We start from the raw sequence: 11517 nt of genomic DNA on the forward strand, positions 1-11517 counted from the left end.
GACCCAAATTTTCCTGGTAAGTTCCTTAAAATAAATTGCTCTCTCTGTCTCTGTTTTTCTCTCTCTTTTTTTTCTCTCTCTCTCTCCACACACACACACACATCCTATTTTCTGAAGAATGCTGTTTTAAATAAAGTCTACTGAAATCATAAAGTTAGTATCACACAGGTTGATAAATTACTAGATCTACATCTAATATTTGGTACATCAGATATTAAATAGAAAACCAGTAATTCGAACTGAAAGAATGAGAACTGTAAAATTACTATATTGATTTAAATTATTAAGAAGCTTATACCTTATACATGATGGCATATAGTTTTTATCACCACTTATCTCTTTAGACCATATGTTTTTTAAACTGTAGAACTCACGAGAAAAGGTAGTGTACTTAAGGTTTTGATAACAAGTAATGCTAAAGACATTAAGTCTAAAATGTTCTATTCCAAAAAAAGTCCTTCAGTGAATGTGCTGAGCATATTTCACAGTCAGCTGCCTCAGTGACACAGAAGAAACCAGTGTTATTTCACTGAATTCCTGTGAAAAATAGTTACAACTGTGTTAAACTGTAAAAATAAGGAATAAAAATAAGGAGAGTGAAGAAGTAATGCACTAAAATATAGGACATGAAGTTGGGTGCAGAAAAGAAATCTACTATGTTACTTTTTTATTTCTATTTTAAGTCATAAAAGGCAACAATCAAGAAATAAAAACACTGGCAGTGTGAGATCTTACTAGTTACATCTTAAAAATCCACCTACCGCATTTGTATCACAGTGAAATTTATACTGGAATGTTTTCATTAAGGTCAATTTCTTAAGATACTGTTTGGCAACTTCCAAACCATATCCTGTCATCACTATATTACTAGTTTATGACAACCTGCATTTTGTTTTAAAAGATATTCTCATAAATATGCTATCTTTACATCACTCCTTTAAGAAATAAACAAGTTGATATTTCTTTTATGTATGACATATTCTTCGAAAGGCATTTTAATCCTCCCTTAATCAAAACACTCTTAAATAACATAAACCTAATTTAAAAAATGCTGGCTTTGAACAGAAATCAGCAAGTATCCAGTTACGTATTTATTAACATAATAGTGTAGAAATCTTGCCTGGGAAGAATACTGCATAAAAATTACTAAGGTGTTAAAAATGACTGCATTATTGGAATGGCTGAACTTTGATTTATGTATCATGTTTCAGCAGTTTTAAGAATAAAAGGAATGACTGTTGCAACATTTTGACACATTAGATGTCATTACAAAACAACTGGAAACTTGCAGATGGAACACACAAACAGCATAAGCTTAGGCAATTACTGAGAAGCAATGAGTCTCCGCTGACAAAGAGCTGGATGCAGGCAGGACACAATAAATCATTATCCTTATTAACCCAACTCCAAAGTGTTCATATTCACAGTATAATAATTAACACCTCATGAGATTTCACACAAATATTTTGCCTAAGAACATCTCTGCTTCCAGTACTTTCATTCCAATAAAAATGCAGTACCTAGTTTTAACCTATTAAATGCCCCATAGGATAACTCAGGAAACAGGCAGTCTATGCAAATATAAACTTGATTTTGCACAGATTATGTACATACTAATCAATCAGGCAATGAACATTATGATCTTAGAACCATCCATTTCCTTCAGTCAGGCACAGTGTAGATGTGGCTGTGCCATCTATAGATGCAATAAAGAGGCCATCTACTCACATGGCCTTGGTCATCCAGTTCATTGTTGGTGAGCTTCAGCTTGTCGAAGCTGATCACTTGTCTCATCCAAGTCTCCCCTGAGGCAGGCGAGTCTGGATGAATGTACACCCGGGGTGGCACAGGGGAGTCAGCATTACCTGCCACCATCCACTTTGAGCTGTGGTAAACATACCTAGAAGGCAATGACCAGGCATTCAGTATACTATTTGTACCTTGGAATGTCCAACTCAGTAGAATCAGACAAAATGTGTGCCTATTTTGTTTCAGGTTTAAAATAAATCAATTTCCTCTTTACACTAAAAATGAGATTTCAAGTGCTTTTCAAAACCTTTCTAAGGCAGCAGTGGCCTGCTGACAATTCAGACTAAGGGGCGTGTTAAGGGCTTCGTGAAAAATATGTACACTATCACCACCATAAATGCAAGTATCTTCATTCTTATGAATGACACTTATTCACCCGTGACATTCCAACTCTGATATTTTCCATTTTTCTTCTGAATATTCCATCAACATGAAAAAACAAATAGCTTGTAAAGCTCACCTTTAAGTAAATCTCAAAAATACTTGAGAGTTACATTTCAAAGTGTCCCACTTCCTTCAAGATCGCTTCCCATGTTAGACTATGTTCAGGTTTATGGAACAGACAGTAGAAAGGCAAGAGGAAATAGTCAGAAGTTCTAGAAACTTTTTTTTTAATAGGAAAAAATGTTTTATCTGTTATCATTTGGTATTTTTTGCAATACTATGACACTATATATTGAGGTATATATTGAGGACAAAGTATTTGGTTTAATTAGAACGTTCTGTATTATCTGTATTATCATAAAATGTAGGCCCTTATTCATCTCCTATATTTCTTTCCTGAGCCTTTTAAAAAAATTCTTTCAAATCATTTTCAAATATTACTAATCAAAAAATAAATCAAACTTTGAAAATAATGGTATATCTAATTAATATTACTTTTCTAATTAGGAAACAAAACATCCTATTCTATTTCTTTATATGACAAATATATTGACTCAGTAAGAATAAAAATTTAAATAACAATGCCTCAAGAAATATTAATATTTAACTATATTAAGATTACCATTTAATAATTTAAAATAAGCTAATTAAAAAATTAGAAACTAGTATAACAATGAAGAAAAAAATTATAAAATAAAATTCTATACTTAGATATTTTCCTTCCATTTATGTTAAGATTAGCATACAATTTAAAGTCGTAATTTGCAAATAGTCTCAGAAAAGTCTACCTGTGTTATATACACGTTTCTTTTTATGAGAGTATAAAATATTTCAGAACGTCTCTGATGAGGCCTTTTGTTTCAATTATCCGTCACATAGTTCATTTTGGGCTCAATACACCTTCTAGTCTTTCATTTCTTTTCTTGGGAAAAAAATATGTAATCATAAAATTAGGGATACTCTTTTAGAAATCTTCCTTTAGGCCAGGGACTGTGGCTTATGCCTGTAATCCAGCACTTTGGGAGGCTGAGGTAGGCGGATCATGAGTTCAGGAGTTCGAGACCAGCCTGGTCAACATAGTGAGACTCCGTCTCTACTAAAAATACAAAATATTAGCCGGGCATGGTAGCAGGCACCTGTGATCCCAGCTATTGGGGAGGCTGAGGCAGGAGAATGGCTTGAACCTGGGAAGCGGAGGTTGCAGTGAGCCGAGATCACGCCATTGCACTCCAGCCTGGGCAACAGAGCAAGACTCCATCAAAAAAAAAAAAAAAAAAGAAAGAAAGAAAGAAAGAAAGAAAGAAAGAAAGAAAGAAAGAAAGAAAGAAAGAGAGAAACCTTTTTCTTTTAATTGGTATGATGTAATTTCAATAAGTTCCTAATTGTGGGCTTTTGTAAATATTAATTTTATATTCTAACAAGTGACAATAATTTTTAACTTGACCAAATACCACTCTAACATTAGAAAATGAGCCAAATTTTTTCCTAATGTTGCTGAAAACATTGATAAATGAAATGAAAATCTTAGAAATTCAAGAAAAATTACACTGTGGAAATGAATTGAGTTACTGCCAAAACAAATAGAGTAATATGCTCTAACAAAACCTTGAAAAAGTATGCAATTAGAATAGTCAAAACTCCACACCCACTGACAGAATAAAAGCTACAAGTTATACATTCTTTGTAAAACATTCTAAACACAAATAGTACAAATAAATTTCTTCCTGGGAAGCAATATAAGTGAAAACAAATTACATTTTACAATTTGATCTTTTAAAACCTGGCATCATAATACTAATTTCTGAAATGTCTTTATTTCTATACAGTAAATTGGAATCAATTAAGTAAAATAAACCAACTGAAATGTAGGGAAGACATTGGGAAAACAAATAGGAGACAAACTTAGAAGAGAAAGAATAATTATTAAGCTTATTAAGAATTATATTATCTTCCTCAGCACAAAACCCCAGTTTAGAATATGGGTTTTAAATCAAGTATATTTAAATAATGAACTTTAATGTTTTCTAGCTTCTGTCATGTGGTAGATCATTTTAGCAAAACTCCCTAATGACTTATTTGATTAAAATAATATAACTTATACACAAAACAAATAATAAGACTGTCTTTTTTATTACCCCTTTTTGTAGTATTCCATATGTCCACGGACTAATTAAAATCTGTGTACTTTTAGTAGGCTATTTCGAAAAAGCAATTCCTTAAATTGCTGAAGTGATAAAAACCAAATCTGATTTTGTTTAAAAACGTATTAAAAGCTCTGTCCCATACAACAACAACAAAAAGTGAGAAATGAAGACAAGCAAAATTTAAAACAGTATCTTCTAATCTTCCAAACACACAAAACGTCCTTATTTAAATGTTAATGTGTTTAACGCTTCAGAAAAATATAAAGCATTGTCACTGAAAATTGCTGATTTGTTTTCTTGCAGGAAGAAAAAAAAGAGTAAAGACTGGTTTGAAACTGAAGAACGTGTATATTTTCAAAATTTACTTGATCTTTACATAAATACGTTCCCTTTCAAAATCCAAATATTAAAAGTTTTTAAAAGTTACTATAACACAAACCAAAAAAACAACAGAAAGGAAAAAATTTTTTACTAGTTTAGTGATGTCCTAATATCACAATAAATTATATGATTTTTATTTATCTTACTTGTAGAAAACCTTAAATAATTTTCTGAAATTAAAAAACAGTCTACAAACATTGATGGTTTTGTATGTAACAAGATAAAGGAAATTTACATGACAAAAAGATCACGAAGAAATTATGACTTTCCATTTAATATAATTTATATCTGTAAACATTACATAACATTTCCTCTCAAAATTCGCATTGAAATGTAAGTCAATATAAAAGACACATTTAGTTTAGCAACACCAAATTATCCCCTTTTAGAAGTTCTCAATATTTGAAAACATTTCTGTGTCTACTAAAAACAAAACAAAAATTAAGTTTCCACATTTGCTGCAAGAAAAGGCACCATCTGGGCCGCTGGCACCCATGGGCGTTAAAGTACGGATCTGGAAATTCTACAGACTTCTGGAAACAAAGATCACAGTCCTCACAGATCAAACAGGCACTAGCCTGCAAAATCCTAGTGTTTTGTGTTTTTTTTTTTATAGTTCAGTATCTAATCACTTACCTGTATCTTTTGTTGTCCACTGGTACAATATCCATGGCAATGTAATATTGCTGGTGAGGATCTAATCCAGAGATCTTCACTCTCATTGCTGGAAACATGCGCCTATTTAAAAAGGCGAAGAGAAAGAGGGTTTGGGGTTTCTGGTTGTGACTAAGGATGGTGACTGAACAAGCAAAGAAACCTCTTGGATCTCTATTTTTAATATGGATAAATTTATAGTATTCACTTTGCCAATGTAATTCAAGGAGTGGGGACATAGAACATATCAAAACTGATATTTTTAAATGTAATTTGTTACGCCCTGTGTACATGTGTTCTGTGTTTACTGAAATGTCAGTATAGCTAAAAGTAAAAGAATTTTACACTGAGGGAGTAATGGCGCAAAAGAAAGCATCTTATTTTTTAAACAAAATCAATAAGCATATTTACTTTAGTAATACAACTAATAAAATGTAACAAATGGTAGAAATACAAAATTTGGATCTCTGAAAGTGATAAAATACATTATAATGTGAAATTTTTAAAGGGTTATAAAAAACCACAAGGAGCCAATGTGCCATGCTATAACCAAACAATATGTTCTTTATTGAGACAGGACTTCCTGTCTGCAGCATGGTAAAGGTGAAGTGCAAAAGTTGCTTTAAATTTGAAAGGTATAGTAAAACTTCTTTATTGAAAGCAGAAACTAAACACAATGTATATTTACCAAATCATTTCTTCCCCCGCCATACCACGAAAATGTTTTCTTACTTAACCACATTTACTCAAAACTTTGCTAATTAAAACAGATGAAAATTTGCATTTATCCTGGCTTCCCAAAGATGTATATCAAAGGAGATGCTAGCGTAAATGCACCCATCGGTTTAAAAAGGCACAGCAGCAAAGAATACAACAGTAAATTAATGTATATAAGAAACAAATATAGCAGTTTGATTTTTTTAAAATCATCTAATGATTTACGTTTAAGTCCCTTCCAAGGAAATCTAATTTTTGTTAATTTAACCTTTTAACAGAAATTTTAGTAGTTATTTACCAAATTTTTTTCTATAACAACCATGAAAGACTACTTCCAGAAAAAAATAAAGTCTATTACTCCTAACTAGGTATGAGAACAATTTAATACGCTGGCTGTTTTAGTGTTATTTCAGTGCACCTGTAAGATAAAGAGTAAAGGTCTTTAATTACATCCTTTATAAGACAACTATTGCTTTGTGTTGGTGAAGACTGAATTTGGATCATTAATAAAAGCTCTGTGAAAATGTAGAAGGTAGCATATGGATTCAATAAAATATGGGTTTTTTTTGGTAATTTCTAATAAGTTTGGATACTTTTTATGCTATCCAGGTTTTTACCATGTGTACTCCCTGAAAGAGTTGTGTGTGCTTTTTAAAGTTCCGTTTAAGGAAGCTTATTATTCATAGATTTCATTGCACTAAATAAACTGAAAACTTAAAATGCAAATATTCATGTACCTACCTTAAATTAATATGATCTGCCCAACAAATCCATTTATTTTACTAACCAATGGATGGGCGAATTTCACACTTTTTAAAAAACCGATGTAAGTTTTTATTTAAAAAAAAATGTAAGTATTCCTTAGCAAATTCAGGCTGTGTTGGATTCCATTTAGGACAAAAAATAAATAAAATAAAATAACCAGCTACTCCATAAACAGGATGCTTTTTAAAAATCAGGGTAATTATTCTTGCACCTATACATAATTAAACATGTATTGTGGGTGAGTCCAGTGACTTTTCCTCCTAGTCTAATATGAAATAGCAGGACAGATCATGTTATCAAATTGCCAGGGTATCTTCTGATAAAGAACCAATCTGCCTGGGAGTTTCAAATCTGAAAAAGCAAATCATAGTTTACTGGAGTAAACTGCTGTTTAAAAATAAAAGAGAAAAGGAAAAACAAAAAAGAATTTGTTTCCTAGTTCCAGAACTGACAACTAGAGCCTAAATAAATACCTGGACAAGGGTAAATACGACCTCAAATTTATAACCACCCTGAACCCAGAACATCAACCGCGACAGCTGTGGCATCAGCGGCGACAGTAATTTTCTTCCTGGCATTCAACCAGAGAGCAGTTGGACTGTGCACCGACTGCACTCGTGGTGGGTAGCCAAAGCTAGCCTCCAAAGTGAACCACGGTCTGGGGCCTTGTCCCGTTTGACCGAAAACGCTAACCAGAACCCCTGCGGAGCTGCAGTCCCTTCCTCCTGACTGAGCTAGAGGTGGCTGAAGACAGGGTCTGGGGTGGGGAGAGGCGTCCACGCCAGTTTGCCCTTTACCTGCCGGCCTTGGTGATGATCATCTCAGTGCCTATCTCATGAAAGCGCTTCCAAAGCTCGGCTCCCTGCAGATCCACCCGCGGGGCCTGCGGCGAGGGCAGAGGGGTCCCGGGCCGGGCCAGGGAGGGCGCCGGGGACCCCTTCGGGGAGCCTCCCGGTGACGCCAGAGGGGAAGCTCCCTGCTGGAAGCCGTCCTCACAGCCGCCTGGACAGCAAAGGAAGAGAGAGGGTACCGGTGAGGGAAACTGAGGGGAAGGCAGCCGCTGAGACGGGCCCACCAAGTGGCTGAGAAAAGGGGAAGCTTTGGTGCCATCGGATCCTCCTAAAGAACAAGCCAGTCGATAGACACCCACGCTGTGCCTGTCGAAGGGGCGCATTCGGGGCTCCAGTGTGGCCTGTTTGGTCCCCGAGAGTCCTGAGCCTGGGAGAGGCGCGCGGGCAGCGTCCATCCCACCCGCTGGGCCTCCGCAGGGTCAAGGCCCCAGCAGAAAAGGTTTCACGCCGCCGCCGGGGTCTGGGACGCTTGCCCGACGGAGTCAGAGGAGCTCCCGAGTCCAGAGTGCCCAGTGCAAACTCCGATGTAACCTGCGCCTCTAAGCGCACGCAGCAAAAGCGCCCGGACTCTGGTCCCAAGAGACTGGGCCTCCTTAAGCCATAGGCGTCTGCGGCGCCTCGTTTTGGGCCTCGTTTTGCGCCGGGCCGGAGGCATCTTCTAAAAGGCTCTGCAGACCCCGCTTTCGCCAAACTCCCGGCCGCCCTGCGCTTCCAGCCCAGCAGAGAACGTGTGAAAAGCAAGCCCGCGGTCGCCGTCGGCCTTGGCAGAGAAATCAAGAGAAGGGAAGGGAACCGCTCAACTACCCTCCGGGAAACCAAGTTTCCAAATACGCCGCCCTCTTCCTGGTTTGCACAAACGGTTTAGGGCATTCGTTCCGGTTTCGGGGTGGGGTATGCCGTCGCTCCCCTCCTCCCCGCCCTGTGCTTTTAAAAGTTAGGAAAGAAAAAAGAGCACCCATTGGCTGGAACCCCAAGGGAGGCAGACGCAGGAAGCACACAGAGCTGCACCGCCAGACGCCGCAAACAGCCGCGGCCGAAGGCGCGGGTCGCCGAGTGGGCGGCGGCTGCCCGCGAGGCAAAGCTGGAAGCAGCATCTTAACTGTCTGGAGGGTGACCAGGTTGCTCGGCGAGCTTTGCGCCTGACACGGCCAATGCGCTCGCGGCTGAGTGGCCTTGGCCACGTAGGGACGCGGCGCACACGCACACCCACAGACTCGCAGAAGTTCAGGTTAGCGCCGGAGAGAAGTTAGGCAGAAAGGGGCCCACTCACCCGCGGCTCCGCGCTCCAGGTCTGCGCCACTCCGAGCCGGCCCAGACGCCGCCCCAGCCGGCGGCGGGAGCGCAGTGCCTTCGTCTCCCTCAGAAGGGCCCTTTTCGCCCGCGCCGCCGCCGCGGCTGCAGCCTCCGTCGTCCACGGCCCCCGCCGCCTCTTCGGCGCCCAGTTTTCGCCGCTTCTTCTGAAGCTGTTGCTGCTTCTCGGCGCCGATCAGCGCCTCCACGGAGAAAGCGTGCGCCTTGAGGCTTAGCATGCTGCACGGCGAGCCCCTTCGCTTCTCGGCCATCCCCCCCGCCCCGCGCCCGCCCGCCCCTCTCTCATATACACTCACGCGGGCACACGCGCGCTCTCGCTCTTCCCCTACCAAAAACTAATAGGCTCTCGGGGCCTCCCGAGATCTGCCCCCTTCCCCACCGCGGGCAAAAAACAGATTTGGCGTTTCCTCTTTCTCGCTTGTGTTGGGATCCGAGGAACCGGCGACGCGCCGGCCAAGTCTCCTTCCCTGGGTCTCTCGCGTGCTCTCTCACTGATGCACTCCTTTGCTCCCACCCCTTCCACCTCCTCCTGCTGCTCCGAGGTCTGCCTCAACTGATGCGCCAGAGAGGACTAACATGGGTAAAAAACACTCTGTGGACACAAATTAGGGATTGTAATTGAAATTTGTTGCCTTGATCTGTCAGCACTTCCAGGCAGGAGAGCGGTGGGAAGAACTTGCTCATTAGTGTCAATAAAGCGGCGGGGGCGGAGCCCGGGACCCTGTCCATCAGTCAGACGGCCGGCCAATCGGGAGGCGCCGACTCCGCGCAGCCCGCGCCCACTTCCTTACAAGGTAGCGAAAAACCAGGAGTGAAAAGCGCCGCCGTCTGGCTTGGATGTGCCAGCCCCACGCGCGCTGAACTCGATCTGTCTCTCTGACGTCCATAGCTGAGTCCAGCCCCGTAGTCTCCAGTTTTCCTCACCAGGACCTGGAAAGGCGGAAGCTCCCGGCTTTAAACTAGACGTTCAACAAGTTATTATATCAAGAATCTTTCAAGGTTCCGTAATTGCCGTCCCACTTCCGTGTCACTTAATGTTGCTACAACTCAGAATATGGGGAAGCTGGGAAGAATTCGCAGGCCCCTCCTTCCTCATTTAAACGTTCCTGCTTTTGGTAGCACTCAATCTGCGCCAGATATGGCTTAGGCTTATTTAAATTTTACTCCGTGATTTTTTTCTTGGGGGATACCAGGTTAATATGTAAATTCTTTAGGAATGTAAAATGTTACGTTAACGCTCAGTCCTTCATATAAATGTCAGAAAAAGCGCGCCCTTTCCGCAGCCCCGCTTTTCTTTCAAAGAGTGGTAGTTATTTTAAAACGTAGGTCATGAGATTTTCATTCTGTATGTCTTTAACGATATGGACAACTTTAAAACCCCTTAAAACTTCGCAAAATGAAATAAGTATAAAGACGCAATAAAATTCCCCATTTGAAAAACTTCTCTGTGATTTAACTAACTTTGTATTTGTCCTACTTTTGACAATTTACCATTGTTACTTCAGGCTTTTAAGGAGTCCACTGATATATTTAAAACAAATTTAATAAAATCAGTGATTTTTAATTAAATGACACCAAACATATATATGTACAATTTATTTTGTAGTTTCCACTCGACTTTTGTTAGGATTAACAAAACATATATATATGTTTGGTATAAATGGAGCAAATCTCTTGTGGAATAAAATTAAACATGCACATTACTCCATCTTTAGTATAAAATACACGGCAGGCCGGGCGCAGTGGCTCATGCCTGTATTCCCAGCACTTTGAGAGGCCGAGGCGGGCGGATCACGAGGTCAAGAGATTGAGACCATCTTGGCCAACATGGTGAAATCCTGTCTCTACTAAATAAGTAAATAAATAAATAAATAAATACAAAAATTATCTGGGCGTCGTGGTGCACACCTGTAGTCCCAGCTACTCAGGAGGCTGAGGCAGGAGAATCGCTTTAATTCGGGAGGCGGAGATTTCAGTTAGCCGAGATCGCGCCACTGCACTCCAGCCTGGCGACAGAGCAAGACTCCGTGTCTGTGTCTCTCGCTCTTCTCTCTCTCTCTCTCTCTCTATATATATATATACACACACACACACATATAATCCTTTGTCATATATATATGACATCTCTCTGTATATAATCCTTTGTCATATATATATATATGACAAAGGATATATATATATATATATATATATATGACAAAGGATGTTTTTCCTCTCCCTCGTCTCCCTTGTTTAATTCAATCTCCGCAACCGTTGGCTGCCCTTTTATCTCTGACTTCTCTGTAAGCTTTCAGTAGAGTAGTATTTGGGGGTAGATTCGCCACTGAGATTGATCCTTTTACTGTAGAAGAGAACGCGCGGTCCCTGGAGGCCGGACACCACAGCAGGGGCAGGAACCTGGCAGGCGATGAGCAGAGGCACGAGCAAGCCGCCCAGCCAAACCTGGCAGCCTTGAGGTCAAAAATGATTTTGTAATATCCTTGCGGAGGAAGCGTCCTCTA

General features: G+C 39.9%; 1 protein-coding gene across 1 annotated transcript in view; it reads right to left on the reverse strand.

Annotated features, from left to right (window-relative positions):
- TBX18 (T-box transcription factor 18) overlaps window positions 1-9267 on the reverse strand; it is a 30036-nt gene extending 20769 nt beyond the window's left edge. The window contains exons 1-4 of the mRNA XM_050788177.1: window positions 8976-9267; window positions 7652-7856; window positions 5355-5456; window positions 1729-1900 (exon numbers count right to left, since the gene is read on the reverse strand). Coding sequence (XP_050644134.1) covers window positions 1729-1900; window positions 5355-5456; window positions 7652-7856; window positions 8976-9267 — 771 coding nt within the window. The remainder of the gene's footprint in view (window positions 1-1728; window positions 1901-5354; window positions 5457-7651; window positions 7857-8975) is intronic.
- Between the last annotated feature and the right edge of the window lie 2250 nt (window positions 9268-11517).

Source organism: Macaca thibetana, chromosome 4 (assembly GCF_024542745.1).
Source record: "Macaca thibetana thibetana isolate TM-01 chromosome 4, ASM2454274v1, whole genome shotgun sequence".
NCBI classification, from domain to species: domain Eukaryota; kingdom Metazoa; phylum Chordata; class Mammalia; order Primates; family Cercopithecidae; genus Macaca; species Macaca thibetana.